Source organism: Diorhabda sublineata, chromosome 11, assembly GCF_026230105.1.
Source record: "Diorhabda sublineata isolate icDioSubl1.1 chromosome 11, icDioSubl1.1, whole genome shotgun sequence".
Taxonomy (NCBI): domain Eukaryota; kingdom Metazoa; phylum Arthropoda; class Insecta; order Coleoptera; family Chrysomelidae; genus Diorhabda; species Diorhabda sublineata.
Window position 1 is genome coordinate 7,758,629 of NC_079484.1, and position 20,717 is coordinate 7,779,345.

The 20,717-nt window shown below is 31.8% G+C and overlaps 2 protein-coding genes across 3 annotated transcripts in view; both read left to right on the top strand.

Moving 5' to 3' along the window:
* The window catches only part of LOC130450233 (disks large 1 tumor suppressor protein), a 1,338,131-nt gene that overhangs the window by 265,058 nt on the left and 1,052,356 nt on the right, over positions 1-20,717 (top strand). The window lies entirely within an intron of this gene.
* On the top strand, positions 441-6,162 carry LOC130450239 (PCI domain-containing protein 2). The gene is made up of 6 exons (XM_056788529.1): positions 441-621; positions 690-819; positions 883-1,044; positions 2,199-2,377; positions 3,538-3,705; positions 5,494-6,162. Exons 2-6 carry the CDS (start codon positions 694-696, stop codon positions 6,053-6,055), a joined length of 1,197 nt encoding a protein of 398 aa, XP_056644507.1. The 5' UTR covers positions 441-621; positions 690-693; the 3' UTR covers positions 6,056-6,162.

Here is a 20,717-nt window from a genome sequence, read left to right on the forward strand (position 1 = left end):
TTCTACACAGACACCACCAATAATTTCAAACACATCAAAACTTCAGATCGAAAATATGAATGTCTATAATAGTATCAATATTTTAGTAGCAACATGTAGAGAGTATTGATGTCTATTATTACTACCCAATCCATATACTATTAATATTTTGGTGATACAAGATATTTTATTATGATTTGCTTATATTTTATTTAATCTCAAAGAAAATGTGGAGCTCATAATCTATTTTTGTTAACATTAAATCATTTTATAATTAACAATAAATTTTTTGAATGACCTACAGTTAATTTTACTGGAATATCTAAAATAATCAATAATCAGTGACAGCTATTGAAAAACTGTTGAACTAACTTGGGTTCTTCATGTTTTCTACTCCCGTTTTACGGTAAGTTTCTTATTCTTCACCTAGATGTCGCAGACATTGATTTTGGATATTGATTGCAGTTCATAGAATTTAACCAAATTTAACCTAAAAGTAAGTTGCTTGTTTAGTATGTTATTGTATTTTACATTATATTTTACACATTTACAATTAAATATTTTATTATTATAATAGTACAACACTATTGTATTAACTGTATGTTAAGTAAAATAGACGTTTTCGATTCGTCTATAAATCAGGTAAGTAAATTTATAAGCCAAATCAACTATGTATTTACGAAATACAATAATTTTTTAAATAATTTTAGAACAATGACTTTTATGACTGTTGCTCATTATTTACAAATTTTGGATAAAAGTTGGAGGAATCTGGATGGTAATAAAGTAGCATTATTTATTTCCTTGAGACATGAACATGCTAAATTTCCAAATTATCAGGTAGGTTGAATATTCAATATTCAAAAATAATTTTTTTATTAGGTTTAATGGTAACAATTTTAGGTAGAACAACCAGAAAGGATCGTAAATAAATTTTTAACTTCTCCTCTAGATGATCTCGTGTGCCTTCATTTAAGATGTCTGTTTTACATAGGAAAAAACAATTTTATAGAAGCTTACAAGAACCAAAGTACTCTTGTACAAACGTTTGCCAAGATTTTACAAGTAAGTATTTATGTACATGTTGAATATTTTAAGTCTAGATAATATATAGTACATTATCATCACAGCAAAGGGGCTACAAATTTTAACAGGACTATTTACTAAAAATCATTATCATATTTCAAACATTTTAACCTCAATAGGTCCCAAAATTTTTGTTATTGTTTAGTTAATATGTAGAAATGCTAATTTTATAAATAATATGGAATTTGCAGATACTTTAGAGCCATGTGAGAAATGTAATATTTCTTGTCATACTGAGAGAATTTTAGCCCTCCTAGACCCATTAATTTTTTTCACGCCTTAGTTTGGTTAAAATTACTACTAAAAAATTTTACCAAAAAATTATACCAGCCTTAAAATTTTAACATTTTTTGAGGAATTTACTTGTTTCTACAATAGCCATAAAATGGACCCTCATAAAAAGTTGAACCTTGTTATGGAGTCCCCTAATTCAGTTTGTAACTATGTATTTATGATAAAATGAAACGCAGCTGGAAGTAACGGTCTCATATTACGGATGCTTATACTCAGTTTGCTCCCAGTACTAAATCTCCTTGCTGATATTGTAAATTCTTGTTTAGAGACTTTCTACTTTTCGAAAAGGGTTGAAAGGGGGCTTTAGTCCATCCAGTACCTAAAGTAAATTATCAGAGTTGAGAGATTTGCTCCTTATAAGCTTGTTTCCCCGAACGAGCAGTGCACACACAGATGAACTCATTTTTTACATTAAAATAATCTTCCTGTGCATCAGTTAGGATTCCGTAGGGGGAAAGCTCAGCAACTGCAATGTTAAATATCATTGACATAGCATTGGATAAGGAGAAGGTTGTCATAACTGTCTCCTTGGATTATTCCAAGGTATTTGATGGAATATCTTGCAATTTTTTTGGGTTGTACTTAAAAGGAAGAAGAAAGGTTGACATGGATCAGTGTTCATCTGATGCTGGAAAATTGTATTTGGTTTGCCACAGGGTTCAATAGTTGGTCTACTTATGTTCCTCATATATGTTTTTGATATTTAAGTTATTTATTTTTATTTATAGATGTTTTATTCACTGACAACCAATAATATTGATAATATGTTTGTAATATACAATCTGTTTTTATTTAAATAAGCAATAATTGTTTCCAAACTGCTAAATATTGAATTCTAGTCTCAAAAAGAAGAAAATTGGTCTCTTCCTATTATGTTTGTTATTTGCTCCGACCTGAGGCTAATTGCTCAACAAGCTGAAAAGCAAAGAGTGGGCAATACGGAAAATCCAGGTGAAATTTTAGAGAAGGCTGCAGAGTGCCTGATGGGCTGCTTCAGAGTTTGTGCTGCAGACAATAGGTATGTTATTGAGTATCAATTTTTTTAATTAAAATCTAAAAACACTTGTCATTAATGAACATTATTTATCAAACAAAAAATATGATTCTATACATACAAATTATCATTTAACTAGCCTAAGGTGTGTAAGTGAGGAAATTTCCTTATGTCCCTTAAGCGAATAATTCATATGAATTATACCGATAGTATGAATCACAAATAGGGCGTGTAGGATGAAATAAGAGTCCTGCTAAGGCTAAAGCAGGACTTGCATTGGTAGTACCAAAGTATCGACTCGAATATCAGGAGAGGGGGTAGGTTTGCTGAAACTTCTGCACTCTCTCCAAAATGGCGATTAGGTCATCTTTCCAATTGAGAGTGTAATTAGAACGCAGTGCAGTAAAGAACATGGCTGAGGATGGAATTCGAGGTATTCACCCCAAAGTGTTACATAAATCTAATGAAAGGAGGTCAATGTAATATGCTCACTTTTAGTTTTTTTCCAATTATATATGGTGTATAATCACTTAATTTTGATTCTGCTAATAATTTTGAAAATTGATCAAATTTTTGGAGTTTTATTGATATCAATCGTATGAATATAAAAAAAGTCTTTATTATTTGATGATACATTTTATTTTGGTGTTGATCATTTTAATATAAAACAAAAAATCAATTTCTGGAGTAGTCAAAGAAAAGGAACAGTAGGAATTTCTACTATTGATAAAGAAATTGTAGCAGGAACTAAATGTGCAAAATAATTCATTTGTTCAATGAATCTCTACAATGGAATTATACAATTGAGAGGGAATTGACTGGACTAAATAATCCACCTTATCATTTACTATCCAGGACCGGAACCATATATATTTTTATATGAATTATAATTTTGAACTAAAATTATGAACAGGTTTGTAATGTGGTGATAAATAGTTATATTGTCAAAGTACTTGTTTAAAAAAATAATTGAAATACAAATTATTCTATGAGTAATTTTTTATATGTTGAATTATTACAATAAAAAGTTGAATTTTTGAAAATTCATAAATTGATTGTGATTTTAAGTGTTATAATTCTTTTCTGTAACGTGTGTTGGAATTATTATTGAAATTTGCTCTTTTCTTTAATATTCCCATTTGAATCTATGGAATCCATACATTTCAAATATAATATACTTTCAGATCATCTGACGAAGATACGAAAAGAATAGGAATGTTGGGATTAGTAAATCAGTTATTCAAAGTGTACTTTAGAATAAACAAGCTCCATTTGTGTAAACCTTTAATAAGAGCAATTGAATCGTCACAGTTCAAAGACATATTTCCATTAGGACAACAAGTGACTTATAAGTAAGTACAAAATAGAATTTCAATTTGGTATATACAAAAACGAAGGTTTCTAAATAAATGGATATGAACATTTGGTATTTATTTATTCCTGGGTATCTTATTCACTCAGACGTAACGTTTTTTTCACTTCTGCTGAATTGAAAAAGTTTGCGGTTCAGATTCAATTGTATTAAATTTTTTTTTTAGAAAATTAAAGAAAGCATTGGGATTGACAACACTTTGGATATCTCGCATCCTGTGCATGAAAGTGACCTAATACAAATTTTATGGAAATAGAAATATACATTATGGATCTAAAAAGTCATTGTTTATCACCTACAAAATCAAAAACTTATTTATTTCCACTACTGAAAGCTCCAACCTACCCACCTCTTTAATTTCCTGTTTATATTTTTCTGGTACTAAAGTGATTTTTAATAAAGTAGAAATAAAATATTTCTTTGTACCTCTAGTATAGTATAGAAATAATATCCCCTGTTAATTTTAATACTAATATATGTCATTAATTTAATTTATTACTACATCCAGTACATGCATCCGCAGGTAGGTAATTATACCACGTTGCAATTCATTTCTTCTCTGTAAGTGAAATAAACTAGTTGACATTATCCACTTACTGTGACGAGCACCAAGCAGGAGATTTTTCTACTACTTTAGTATGTTACTAAAAGAGTGGAATGTTGGAGACTTCAGTTACTTTAAAAATTAATGTAGTATTTATGGAGTAATCAACTAAAGAAGTTTTCAAAATATACTCAGAGGAGTAAAATATTGTCAGTGTGCACCACTCTGGAGTATGATACTAAAGTAGTAAGTTTGGAAGTAGATAGGGCTTTCCTGACAGTCTCTTTTTATGTTTAACATGGATTATATTGACTATTCATTGGATGCACCTATTGAACGTATCATTTGAGGAAGGAGAGATCCCTTCGACCTTCACTCTGATGGAGAATTTCGAGAACGAATCAGTTTTCCTAAAGGGTCTGTATTGTATATCCTCGATATGATAGGTTCATACCTTGAACATGAAATAGACAGGAACTTTGCATTTTCACCAAGACTTCAGCTTCTTTGTAGTCTAAGGATCTTTCGTACATGGATTCCTCAGATAGTTGCTGGGGACTTGATAAATATACAGAGAACAACAGCTGGCAGGGGTTTAAATCATGTAGTAAAAGGTTTTCTGGCCTTAAAATCTCTATACAATGTGATTCATGTTCATATTCTTTTTTAGATCCTTCCTCATCACTGCATATATCTTCCACCTCTTTGTCATCGTCTTGCTTCCAAAAAATTGGGAAATTATTTCAACGATAACTTTCGTTTCATTTAATTTCATAGTACTTATTCATAGCACTACCTGTTTTAATCCTTTTTCTTTTGTCTCTAGACATCACTTTCTTTGCGTTTACTTTATATTCCTTCCAAAAAACCTTTAACTGGTCAATAATATAAACATAATGTTTAATCACTTCAAGAAATAATGCCTTGTCACCCTCTGAAATGTATTTTTCTTTCTTTTTTTTTTGACCTGAGAAGCCATTTTTCAAGATAATATACTAAAGAAGCCTATTACAATGTAGGGGATGTCACAAAAAATCCACTTTTCATCACACTAAAATGCAACAACCAGCCCATGACGTTCTCTTCAAATTTATAGGGATATTCTTCTTATGTTCCATAAAAATTTTTCTGATGTAATTTATAAAGTACTAAATAATTCTACTGCATACTGTCCAATTCTGTATTCTGAATTTCATATTATAAATTACAATATTGTTTTTTTAGGTATTTTGTGGGAAGAAAGTCAATGTATGATAGCAACTACAAAGCCGCAGAAGAATATCTCTCTTACGCTTTCGAGAACTGTCACAAAGCTAGCAGAAAGAATAAGAGGCTAATTCTCACTTATTTGGTTCCAGTTAAAATGTTATTGGGCTACATACCAAGTCGACAAGTTCTTGAAAAATACGATATAGTAGTCGAATTTTGGGACTTGGTTCAAGCCGTCTGTCAAGGAAATTTAAAATTATTCGACGACCTTATGGAAAAACATGAAGCATTTTTCATCAGCAGTGGTATATATTTGATAGTAGACAAACTTAAGATTATAGCTTATAGAAATTTATTCAGAAAAGTTTATTTAATTTTGAATACTCATCAGATACCCGTCGATTCTTTACAACAGGCTTTGGAATGTCTTGGACAAGACGCGGATATGGATGAGACTGAATGTATTGTTGCTAATTTGATATACGAGGGTAAAATCAAAGGTTATATATCACATCAACATCGAAAGGTTGTTGTTAGTAAACAGAATCCGTTTCCACCATTAACTAGTTTAAGTTAGTCAACTTGTACTTATTTTTGTAATATTTTATTTTAATGATTTATTTTAATATAATTATTTAATACAGTGTGTTTAATAATAAAACAGCCTTAAATTCTTGGTTAGTACATGAATGATTCATTTAAATATTAACCCTCAATTGACACGTGGGGTCCAGTGGAACCCACACCATTTTTAGTTTTATGTATTAGAAAAAAACCGCTAAAAATAAGGGTTGCCACGTTCTCTACCTGTAGTTCAGGTGCTAGACTACCTGTTGCGCTACTTGTGAGGCTTCAGTTGTACATAGCCTTAGCTCAAACCAGTGTAGAATTTGAGGTTGGGTGCATTGTATCCCAGTGTGCTAATCGCCTTGTTAAGAAGGCACAGAAAAATTCATTCCAAGACGATATTATGTTTAAAGTTATCTGGAATTGAGAATTATGTAAGGCTGGACTTGGATAGTATATAAAATAGTCCTTAATTTCAACGAATACTGAAAGCATCTGTATGATCTGCTTTTTAGTCTTACACTACACAACAATGCATAATCGACAAAAAACAACAAAGCCACGTTTTTGGAAAGAATTTTCGCATTTATTCAAGTAGTAAAACTAGTAAAACTGAAAATATCTTGAAGCCAACAAATAATTTTATAAAGGTATAAATATGCATACAGAAGTTCAGGGCAATAGCATTTGCTTACACCACGACGGTCATTTTTATATAAGCATCAGCTCATTTTGACAGTTTTTGAAATTGTGGTCCAAGATATTGTAGATATTTCTATTAACATTATATAGACATGTAATGTACATATAAAACTAAGTGGCTGAGATAGGAAGAGCCTTCTGGGAAACTATAACCAGAGAAGATCTGCTGAATGTATTAACCTATGAATACTAACAGGAGTCCTATCGGGGCATTATCGCCTCAACGAACACCTGAAGACGTCAGACTTAACAGATTCTGTTGCACAGAGGACGAAACCTCTATCCACATTCTCTCGAAGTGTGAAACATTACCGAACTCCAAAGCACTACACCTGGGAATGTATGAAGTAGAAGAAGAAGATCTCTGTCAACCATTCTAGACTTTTTGAAAGGAGTGGGATTAACAGATGAGCTGTAAACACTGGGTTTCCCAGTACCGTAGCAAGAAAGGGGAAGACAAAAGATCATTTGGGTCGCAGTGTATATGATACCCCAATATCCATTTACATACTCATACAAAGATCTTGCGTCTTGGTGTCTCTCGAAATTTGAATGCACCCTCGTCTAAGATTATCCTACCCTCTATATCTATGTTTAAGGTTCACTGCCTAGCTTATATCTGTCATAATTTCGTCGTTTCATTGTAAGTGCTATTTATATTTAAGTACAGGGTCCTTCACGACGAGCTGCATCGATATGCATATGGGAAAATACTGCGATTAGTGTTATGAAAATTTTATTTGCATGAGTTTTTCGAAATGCTCGTTTCAGATAAAATAATTTCAGTTTTCTGAAACTTCCGGTTATACCGGAAGTGGACCCAAACATTTATATTTTAAAAGGAATGCTATGGTTTTTATTAAATTTTTGGAATCTACGCAAAACTTCAATATAACTGTGCATAAGGCATAGTATGCCTAAAATCCACCATTTCTCAATTATTTTACATTTTCGAAATTTATGGATACATGCAGCCCTCCACTAAAAAAATTATATTTCTAAGTTTAAGTGATTCGGGACTAACATTTTTGGGATTTGGGCAAATAACACTTACATCTTTCAAAATCTGTGAAAACTTTGACAAAAATTTATATAGGGTGTTCAGAAAATGATACCGAATTTCGCTATCTAAAAACTTAATTTTTTCAAATGGCAACCCCCATTTTTCTCTCTACCATTGGATTTTACGCTTTAAATTAAGGGGACTTCGTTGGTAAATTCATATATCTCAAATTAACGGTTTTTGTAGAAACTTGAAAAAACTTGAGATTTTCATGGTTTTTAATTGTCACCTGCGTTGGCGAACAACGAATGACAAGTGAAGTTATGAAAAATTAAAATACTTTAGTCAATTAAAGATATTTAAAAGCACTACACTAAGAGGAGAAGAAAAATATTAAAAATTAAACTAAAGTAAATGTTCGAAATGGTTGCCCTCAACTTCCAAACATTTATGGATTCTTCTTAAAAACCCGTGCTGAGTGAAGTTTCGAATTTCTTGCGGTGAAAAAGTTCGAAATGCATTCCGAACTTTTTCCTGACAGTCTTCTTTTGTTTGTTGTTAGCTTTTTTTTGGTCGCTGCAGAGAACCGACAATTAAAAACCATGAAGATTTCAGTTTTTTCAAGTATATAAATTTTTGTGAAGATTTACATAGATTTTGAAAGCTATAAGTGTTATTTGTCCAAATCCCAAAAATGCTAGACCTGACTAACTTAAACTTAGAAATATAAATTTTTTATTGGTGAGCTGCATGTGTTCAAAAATGTAAAATAATTAAGAAATGGTAGACTTTAGGCATACTATGCCTTATTTAAAGTTATATAGAAATTTATAGATTTATAGATTCCAAAAATTTAATAGAAGTTCAGAAAACTGAAATTAGTTTATCTCAAACGAGCATTTCGGGAAACTAATGCAAGAAACTTTTCAGAATACTAGTCGCAGTACTTTCCCATATACATATCGATTCAGCTCGTCGATCGTGAAGAACCCTGTACTACATTTTACTTATTAATAATTTCACAGAAAAATGTTTGATATTCCCAAATTTGGTTAGTTATAAACTGTTCCTTTCGAACATCATCTTCAAATCAATTAATTTGTTTAGAAAATAGAAAGTCATTGAGATTTGTCGATGTAAAAATGCTGAATTAATATCACAATATCATTATTTTTGAAGGCAAATTTGAAAAATAAAAAAAAAAGAATATATGTAGCTTCGTTACAATTTTCAAACAAAAAAGTTATTATACAATAACTGTATTGCATTTTGCCGTAGGTAAATGCAATTGCACACGATGTCGTTTGCTTAGTAGTAATATCGAGCAATAACAATTAGATTTTCTTATCTCATTCCCTAATCTAACAAACGGTTAGAATAACATGCCGCCCAATGTGTTCTTGTAATATCGAGTCTGCTTTGTTTATTAAGAAAATACATGAGCACTACCCGGACTACGAGATTGAAAATATATTGGAGAATCTCATTGGTTTCGGATTCTATTTGTATGATCCTTTTCAAATATATGGAAAGTCTCACGTAAACACAAACACGAAATTTATTAGGTCAAAATCAATAAGAGCTTGCCTCAAGATCTTCGAATGTTTTCTATCTTGAAATAGTGATTTTCATTTCATTTCATTTGTTTCAATTATGTAATAAGAAACTGTTTATTATTCATTAATATTCATTGTATCAATAAAGTTCCTTGGAAATATTACAAATTTAGAAATAAACGAGAAGACTTGGTAATTTTCCACTTTATAAATTATAATATAATTGGCCTCGATTTCTCTATGTAGATAAGAAATCCTTTTCCGATTCGATTGAGTTTTTATTGTCTCTTCCAGCTTAGGATGACTGGACGAAAAGGATTATGGGTAAAGCTACTTTTATTGTCACTCAATAGCTCAAGATTTCCCTTGTTTCTTTTGTTTTATTCAGGTGATAAATTTTGTAAGGATTTTCCAGTTTCCGTGTTTTTGTTACGTCTTTTTCCATTTGCATTGGGTTAATAATATTTTTTTGTTTCTGAAGACTTCAAATTCCTTCTTTTTCGCAATTTTTATTATTAAATTGTTGTTAATAGTTATTTACGTAAGTTATGAAAAGGGCGATATTGTGCAACAAGCGCAATATTTGTCAAAACGAGCGCCAGCGAGTTTTGCAAATTATCCCTGCTTTTATAATATTTAATAGAATCTTCAATTACAATGAAAATATTGATGCGGAATAAAATGGTGTTAAAAGTATTGTTACGATGGAAGCAAACAACGATTTTCCAAAATAAATCAAAACAAGTCAGAGGTAATTACTTGAAATGTCTTCAGATAGCGAATCAGACATTCCATTTTATGTAAGAAAGTTTGCAAATGCTGCAGTGGGTAGTTTAATACCTGAAAAATCAAGAAATATAAATAACATCAACGAAAAGATACTACATGCTTATTTTGAAAATTTAAATACATAAAATGTGTCGACTTTGTGGACTGCATATTCAATAGTGAGATCTGAAGCCATCGTACGCAAAAATGTCAATATCAAGAAGTACACTTTGCTTTTGGCTTGGCTGAAGAGATAGTCAACAGGATACAATGCAAAAAAATCCAGAGATTTTGATTGAAGGAGAATGTGGAAAGATTTATAAAAGATGCTGAAGACGAAATATTTCTATTTGCAAAAGTACGACTCATTTTACGATGTTTATAATTTATTATTAAATAAATTTGTTCCTTCGGTCGAAATGATAGTAGGGATTGCGGGAGCATGCAGGAAGGCTGAACTGACGTTTCTACAAGAAGGAAAATTACATTTCCAGAAAGCAAAACACATGTTATACACGAATCACGAATTTGTTGTCACTGTTGGAAATATTGTTGGTATATTATTATACCAGACCTCCTGCTGTGAATCAAGAGAGATTGTTTGTGCGATATTATAATGGAAAATGTAGCATACAACCCGTGGGCATTACTACCATTGGAAAATAACCAGCAAAGATTACTCTGTACCTGGGTCTATCTAATGTATACAAGATACACAGGACATTGTTTCAGACGCTCGCCAACGTCTCTCCTAACAGACTCAGGAGCGGGAAATGGTTGGAAATCCAACAGTGTAGCCGAATGTTATGTTGAGAGTTCATTGAAAAATAATTGGAGAATTCCAATAAACATTCTGGGCCAAGCTCCTGGCATACATCTAGATATCACAGCTTCAAATGAAATTAACATTAGAGTAGATGATGAAAAGAATATTCACCCAGAACATGGACTTACTTTAAATAACTGTGTCTTCAATAATGTTGTTTTCTATGTTTATATATCTTAAAATACTATTGAATTAAAATAATGAGTTAATTGTCAGTTTTTACATAACTACTTTTCATAACTGATATATGAAAAATGTGACGTTTCCTAAAGTCAAGGAGAGAGTTGAAGTGTCACATTTGATAGCGAAATTAGATAAAAGAATTTTATTCAACTGCTACGGCGATTTAGACAAATACGTTTATTCACACCTGTGATACTAAATTTGCTTAAAGGCGGAAAATCTCTTATCATATATCAACTTCTGAATCCCCTTGACCAACGTATGCTCCAATAGTTTTGGCACAAAATAGTTAATAATTATATATTTTTGTGATAAGAATCTTTAATGAAACTTTCATTTGCCAAAATTAATGGCTTAGTATCTAAGTTCATAACTTAACTAAATGGAAGGACCCGTGCTTCTCAACTAGGCGTAATATTCTACGAATATCTCAAGTTACAGTTTTTCTAAGTAGTCTCCCACACACTTTTGCCACTTTTCCGAGAGCTTTCGGATGAATTTCATGTAAAAATCTCTCGGCTTGTCACGTAACCATTCGCGTACGAAAAATTTGCATTGCTTTCTAATCGCAGTCTGCCAAATGCTTCTTTAAATAAACCAAATAAGTAATAGTCGACAAATCGGAACTATAGAGGGGGTGTTCCAGTGTTTCCCAATCCAATTCGTACAATGTTTTTATCGTAAGCCGAGCTGTATGCGTTCTGGCGTTGTCTTGCAGCTATATCGTACGGATTGGAATATCAATGCGAAAATTAACCTCAATTACACCTGTCATGTCCCAAAACACGGTACACAACACCTTCCTCGATGACAGTGTAACCTTCGCTTTAACAGTCGCGCCCTCGTCTTTTACTCTTCGGTAGTGGTGGTGGTATAGACATAGCGCTGCAGAAGACGTGGAAACTTCAAATCGTGTGAATTTCTGCTCAAAATTCAGAAGTCTTGGCAACCATCTGGCTGAAATTTTGCAATAACCAAGCCGTCGGTCTCCCAAAATGAGTTTTTCTCATGGATATAAGTACAATAAAAAAACTAGAATTTTCTTGTGCGTTTATTCACTAATTACGTTTTATATTTGAATTTTATCTTTACTATGGAATGTTGAGCTTTTTTCGTCTTAAGTTCCAAAGCGTATCGCTATTATATCCAGGAGATCCGCGTGTTTGTTGGTATACATCCCAATGTACATTCATTAATGTTTTTAATTAAGATATAAAACAAGGCAACGCTAAAGTTAATCACTCGAGGCGACAAGGATTCCGGTTGATAGTTTATTAGACAAGCTAGAAAATGGTAGAAGTACATAAAACACGTTTAATAGTTTCCATTTATTTGCTAAGAAATGCTGACAAGAAAAAGAAATTACAAATTCACTTCGGAAGCTATTTGAAAATGAGTTCTATAATTAACATTTCACATTTATATGGAGGGGTATAGTTTGCAAGTTTGATTCGATTGAAACTGTGATGCCATTGACCGCGTGATTGCAATTTTACTGATTTCGAATAAAAGGTTGAGAACTTTAACTGACTTATGCGACGTTCAGAGAAGGAATGAATCACGTGGTACATTTAAAACTGACCTCTTCTCGAAACTAAATATGAATCGATTTCTTAGGCACACTTCCAACTCGGCTCCAAACTGGCAACCCATTGAGTTGCCGTGTCTCCATACTCTTACTTTGCCATATAAAACTTGTACCGTAAATCGAATACGGCTTCTGAGGCTTGAAATACAAATCAAAAACTTTAAAAAGCTGGACAAAAGTTTTTCTTCTGATTTGGCAGTCAAATATCAATTTGTATGTCTCTTCGTCACATTTATTTAGTAATATCGCCTCTATTTTGTCTTCAACTGTCTCTTCGTTCAGGAACTTTGCTTTGAAATTGGACCAATCACTGCTTGCTGGAAAAAATTCTTTCAGTGTTCGATTTCCGTTATTTTATTAATTATTCACTGCACTACTTTTATTTCACGCGTGGATATTCTTTTAAATCCTTGTCGTCAATTTATCGTTTGTTTACATAATAGATTTCCAGGATCTTGAATAAACTTCTTTTTTTCTCAGAATTGAATAGTTTATTATTACCTGCGCACCTATTCATTTTTTAATTAAGAATTCATTATATTCACTATTAAAATGTCAACTCACTAACAATCGATTACAACATTATTATTTATAAAATTGTAATAACATAATTGTAATAAATTGACCGACTTGAACTACATGGATTTCACAATTTTAACTATAGATGCACTGAGTCGAGTGGCTTGGTTTTTTAAAAAAATATGTTTCTCATGGTATATTTTTGGTCTAAGTATGAAATTCCTGTATCCATTTTTCATCACATGAAATTTTAATATTATTTGGCAATAACTATTGTGGGTCCTGAGCTCAGTGGTAGATTTGCTGATCCCAATCTGATGATTGAATCAGCCTCGTTATTATTCTAAAATATTTTTTTTGTTGAATAATCTTGTTGTGGATTCTATAGAATTTGATTTTCTTCTAATCTTTGCAGCCTATGTTGAGAGAGTTCCAAATATTTCTACTTTTGGTCTTCTGTACTTTTTCAGTAGTCTATATCAGCGGTACTCGATGTTTTTTATCTAGTCTAGCTAGACTTGTGAATCGCTTCACCTTTGATATTTATGTGTATGATGGTAATTTTATAAACGACCGTATTATTATTATTATTTAGTTTCAATTATCTTATTTTAAAATGTTATATTTTGGATTTCCGTTTAAGTACCGCTCGGTAGTGTAAGTACGAGTTCGTGACGGGGAGCATGATCTGGCCTGGTCACAGTACATTAAACTTAGGCAGTATCCTATTTCTTGAGTAGTCATTTGATAAAATAATTGTCACGCATATCATACTCTTACTACTGTTTGAATTATAAGTATGTTGGTAGAAAACTCGCCTATCCGACTGAGGCGGTAATCTAAGAATGATATTTCTGGTTTTGACGAAGTTGAATTTAATCATTCTTACACTGAACAGTAAATACAGCGACTTGATGTCATCATTTCGCGTTAAAATATGTAATATGCGGGCGGACTGTCGTCGGACAGAAACACCATCTTTGAGCGACGGCGGCACGCATGCAACTGTGACAGGTAGGCACACCAAGATCAGCGGCGCACCCACTGCAGTTAGGGCTATTCAAAAAGACGTGTGAAGACATGGAAAGTAAGCTCCAATCATTCCTTCTACACACGGAAGCGAGATGTCAGATTATACGAATTGCGCGATGAACTCAAGGTTTTCTTACAGACCTTCCTTTCATCTGCAAGTGCTAGCCATCTTGGAATTTTGCGTGACGAGTGATGGTCAATGAGATTGGATAATTTGGCCGACATTTTTGATAATCTGAGCACAATGAGCAGCTCTCTGCAGGGAAGAATAATAACTATGTTTACAGTAAGGGAAAAATTTAAAGAGAAAATCGACTTCTGGATTGAATGTTTTGGGCAACAAAATTATAACTGCTTCCTCTACTTCAGCAATTTGTTGAAAAAAAAATCATCTTCAAATCGCTATATAGATGTGGAAAGAAGTTTACGTGAACATTTGACAAAACTGACAAAGTCTTTGAAAGAATATTTTCCATAGATAACGGGATATCGAATGGGTTCAAACCCTAAGCACCGACTATTGCCGAATATGAAAATTTAATTGACATTCATCCACACTCAAACACTCTTTCGAATCTAAAGATACCACGAACCTGAGCCAATTTTGGTTCGGTCTGAAAAACGAATACCCGGGCATCGCTGCAAAGGCTATCATGGCATAATCCCATTTGTGTCAACTTATAGATGCGAGGCTGGGCTTTCAGTTTACGCCTACACGAAAAATAAATTCAGGAGTAGGCACCAGATCTCCGTATCCAATTGTCAGACATAAAACCTGACTTCAATGTTATTCTAAGGAAAACTATGAAAATATTTCATTCATCACATTAAATTAAGTAAACATATTTTTGTTATAACTTAATAAAAAATATTTATTTATTTAAATATATCTTAAAGTCCTTCTTTTAAAGTGAAACTATATTTACTAGATGCGAACACCAAGACCAAAAGTCTAGTATGGTTAATTTACTTCTAATTTGACATAGGGTTCCGTCCAAAAATGGTGAACCAAAAAGGGTTCCGTAGCCAAAATAATTCGGGAACCGCTGCTCTATATAACATTTAAAACGAATAGAAGTTTATTTGATAATTCCTTTAACTTATTTTCGGATTTTCTAAAACATTTTTATGATGTACTAAAATAACTTTTAATTTTGAATTATAGAGGCGATTTTCAAAAAATCAAGCAGTTTTCAAAGGAGAAAGAGCATACTCATTGAAAAAATTGTAATATATTTTTATCAAATCATCTGAAAAATTGTTAATTTCGTTCAACTTTTTTATCAAACATTCTTTTGTATCTCTCAAATCGTTATTTATTAAATGTGCAAAAGTTATCTGTTATTCACAGAAGGAATCTGTTATATAATAACAATCATTTCATTCTCGTTCTAAAACGCAAATCTCAAAAATAAATTGATAACAATGAGAAAAATATCTCTTTCTATATTATAGAGAACGTTGCTTCGTATCACATTTTGAGCATAGGAAACAGAATATAAAAATTCTGTTCATCGAAAAGGTTGAAATGACGCTTGGAAATTTGAAAAAAATACATGATATTTATATAAAGCTGGAAGCTACAAGCATAAGCTATATCACATGAATGTGTCCGTAAAAAATGAGAGATATATTTGATCCAAAATAGAGAATTTTTAAAAGAAAAATATAGGAGGAATTTTCAATATTCCCAACAAAGAAACCACTGATCGATACAATTGTTCATGTAGAAGTGATGCAAAATTTCTGAAATGAAGATTATAGTTTCAGAAAAAGAAATATTTGAAAAGAATTCTTGAAAAAACGAGGCTTGAGTATATTGACTCCATTCCAAATATGATGAGTTATGAATATGTCATGGAAAATTCGTCAGCGATAGAAAGGACTTGAAGACCGTTTGATATGAAATATATCAGCTATTTTATTAATGTAATATTTTGCAATTGTTTTTTGGCAACGTGATTTTAAATATAGTTTCTTTTGGTTCCACAATCAACAGAAAACAGTCCGATTGATTGGAGAACTATTGTGAAATTAACCTTTTCGTCTTCTGTGGCAAAGTCTTCTGTAAAGTCTCATTGAACCAATATTCTTATTGTTGTAATGTTTCCACTCAACTGTTAATTTTGACATCCAAAGAGAAAAAAAACTGATGAGTTTCGGTTGGAGGCAACCATGATGCAATGGCTAGAGTACTATATAATGTCACGGATGAGTTTAATAATAGTTTTCCACATGTCCTCGAGACATGGTCACCTATTTCTCGGTTAAAACTTTGGAATCTAAAACTTATTTTTGCTTAACTTAGCTACACTATTCGACACTGGTCGAATCTATCAAATTATTTGGGTAAGACTTGAGGCGCTGCAAAAAAATATCTTTACTTTTTCTAAAAATGAATCTACATACTTATTTATCCCCGAATGTTTACGATCCAATACAAAATTCAGTTTACCCCGTAACTACCCACAAGTAAATAATATATGGAGAACTGATTCGTATCCTTTGAAAGGATATGCAAACCTTTTCAATACAGATTGCTATTCCCTTAATTAAATTCCATCCTGGAATAAAATATTACGAAAACGACTAGGCGGTCGCACCGATAACTTCTGGTTTGGAAAGGATGCTTTTCCTTTAATTCACTATTTCTCACGTACTTAAAGAAGGGGATTCCTTCGCAAACTTTTGCAATTTGAATTTTACTTTATACCTACGAGCGAGTTTTATTACTAAATGATAATTATTATAAGACACGAATAATGAATACAGTTTTACGTTTCATACTTGTTGTTAATAGAAAAAACACTAATTACAGCTTCGAACGTTTTTCTTAGAAAATAATAACATGAATTATAAGGAAAGTAATGTAATTATATATTTATGTTTCTAAATCTTCTTGATTTTAGGTCTCTTACGTTTTTTTAATAGTTTTTGGGAAAAAGATAAAATTGGCGTTTTGACTTTTATTTAAGCCTTTTTTCCAAAAATTATTAAAAAAACTAATTCTGAAACAGAAGAGACCTAAAAGCAAGAAAATTTAGAAACATAAGCATATCAAAATGTCTAAGAAATAAGAAAAACACAAATTACAATATCACAAATGAATGAACTCTATTAATTTCGAGCGATTGAATTAACAAGATTCATTGAATAGTGTTTATAACAATCCTATTTTTATATTAAAATAAATGCTGACACATGTTTTTTTGCCTATTAATTTTTAGAATATTCTAGATTTTTCTTCATATAGTTATGTGTTCAGTTTAATACAGGAATTTAACTTTAAAAACTGTTCGTTGTCAACAACTTTTTTTGTCTTTGGTTCCTGTTTAGTAAATAAACAAACTTTGCGCAGTTTAAACGCACACTGTTGCCACGTAGAGCAATATATCAAGAATTTTCACACAATTTGTTAATAGAATAACTATAATTTGTTGATCTAGATTTTTGTTACGTTTTCAGAAGAAAATTGAATAAAAGTTTTTTCCAATAGTTTAGTAGAGTGGAATATTGTGTTCAAGTGCATAAATAAGGTAGGCCTTGAAAGTAGATAAATTTGATAAAACAAATAAATTGGGTTAGAATAAATATACACTTTGAAATGAAATAAATTAATAAATATTATAATGGATACTATTCAGTTATGTGAATATCTTATACTCAGATAATGAAGTCATTGATCAGTGAATATAAGAAACACGTGATGTCAGTTGATCTTCTCAATAACCACTTAAAATTCACCATTATCCTTGGTGATCCAACCATCTGGTACTCGCAGCGAAAGAAACAATTTGAATAATACTAGCTTTTACCCGCGGCTTCGCTCGCATCGAATCCATTAAATAAGTATCAGAAATCATTATAATAGAAAAGAACGAACTCTGTAGCTATATTAGAACTTGAGATGTAGATCTTTGAATGTAGAAAAATTGCCAAAAACCTACAAAAATCCATAACTCCACATTGAATGTGCGCGCCTAGCTCCTCTCCAACTCAACTGATTTAAGTGTTCAAAAACTCAAAAGAAAGAGGATATTTCAGCGAGTGTTCTTAAACTAAAACGAACTCTGTAGCTATATTAGAACCTGAGATATAGATCTTTGAATGTAGAAAAATTGCCAAAAACCTACAAAAATCCATAACTCCACATTGAATGTGCGCACCTAATTCCTCTCCAACTCAACCGATTTAAATGTTCAAAAACCCAAAAGAAAGAGGATGTTTCAGCGAGTGTTCTTAAACTAAAACGAACTCTGTAGCTATATTAGAACCTGAGATATAGATCTTTGAATGTAGAAAAATTGCCAAAAACCTACAAAAATCCATAACTCCACATTGAATGTGCGCACCTAGCTCCTCTCCAACTCAACCGATTTAAATGTTCAAAAACCCAAAAGAAAGAGGATGTTTCAGCGAGTGTTCTTAAACTAAAACGAACTCTGTAGCTATATTAGAACCTGAGATATAGATCTTTGAATGTAGAAAAATTGCCAAAAACCTACAAAAATCCATAACTCCACATTGAATGTGCGCACCTAGCTCCTCTCCAACTCAACCGATTTAAATGTTCAAAAACCCAAAAGAAAGAGGATGTTTCAGCGAGTGTTCTTAAACTAAAACGAACTCTGTAGCTATATTAGAACCTGAGATATAGATCTTTGAATGTAGAAAAATTGCCAAAAACCTACAAAAATCCATAACTCCACATTGAATGTGCGCACCTAGCTCCTCTCCAACTCAACCGATTTAAATGTTCAAAAACCCAAAAGAAAGAGGATGTTTCAGCGAGTGTTCTTAAACTAAAACGAACTCTGTAGCTATATTAGAACCTGAGATATAGATCTTTGAATGTAGAAAAATTGCCAAAAACCTACAAAAATCCATAACTCCACATTGAATGTGCGCACCTAGCTCCTCTCCAACTCAACTGATTTAAGTGTTCAAAAACTCAAAAGAAAGAGGATATTTCAGCGAGTGTTCTTAAACTAAAACGAACTCTGTAGCTATATTAGAACCTGAGATATAGATCTTTGAATGTAGAAAAATTGCCAAAAACCTACAAAAATCCATAACTCCACATTGAATGTCCGCGCCTAATTCCTCTCCAACTCAACCGATTTAAATGTTCAAAAACCCAAAAGAAAGAGGATATTTCAGCGAGTGTTCTTAAATCAAAACGAAGTCTCTATCTTGAATAGAACTTGAGATATTGAGGATAAAACGTGTGTATGTGAAAAACTCCTATAAGTAATGTACAGAGGGAAATCGCATTTGAGTATAACTTGAGAATGGTGTGTATCAATACCTTTCATTTAAAAAAAAATTAAGCAAATCGGTTGGGTAGAACGCCTGAACGGACTCGGAATGGGAATCATCAATTTTTTTAATATATAAGATTATTGTGTACTTACTGGTTCATTTTGACGACAAGATCTGACAACGTGATGTTCTCAACCACACTTTAAATCTGAGTTTACAAAACTCACTAAAACACACGGTCATAGGCTTGTGCAGATTGCTGGAAAAACTCACTTGTGAAACTGAAAAGGAGGGTGAATTAAATTGAGTCAGTTAAGAGTGTTCTGAAGGAAACGGATTTGCAACTAGCATAAATAGTATTAACTTGAACAATACTAAAGTACAATATAAGGACATACATGTTTCAAAAACTAACTTCTATAATGTTTAATTTAATCATCTGATGCAAAAAGACAGAGACTTCAAATAAACTCACTTAAATAATTGAGCTATGAAAGACTGTCATTCTGTGATATTTGTAAAATATTTGATGTTGAAGTAAATATTATTGGAAAATAGTTGTTAGAGGATAGAAAAAAAGTTTAGAGTGGGGAAAAAATTGATAGAAGACAAGCGACATTTCAGAGAATTAATTAAAAAGCTGAGGAAAAAAGTGATGGATGTGCATTCAAATTAAACAAAGGAATTGAACAATAAGTAACAAGTTTCCAATAAATATACTTGGGACTAAAGGAAACGGCTATGAATCTTGATGATGTCATATTATTATTAATCATTGAGATGAAAGGATTAACTAACACTTTCAATTAGTATAACTTCACATATGTTTTATCCAATTGGTAATAATTTACTTAATAATAATAATAATAATAATAATATGTAACCAGACTTTATTGTGAAGGACAAGAGTTCCTTTTTTCACAGTATGTCAACTGAAATAGCAGTCAACGAATTTATAGATTATTATTTATAATCATCTATTACGAGCAGATTAACTTATAAAGATGATTGTTTTTTAAAGTAAACCCAGTAAAAGTAATTGAAAAAATATGTTGATAAACGAAGGAGGTAGGCAACCCTATCATGCCCGATAAATTTTCAATAAGATCAAAATAACAAACATTACTCTTCATATTTTTTCACGTGTTCGTTGATTCGTCGGAAACATACCTTATAAGAATATAAACAAATATTCCATTCCATTCCAGTATTCCATTCATATATACAAGCGAA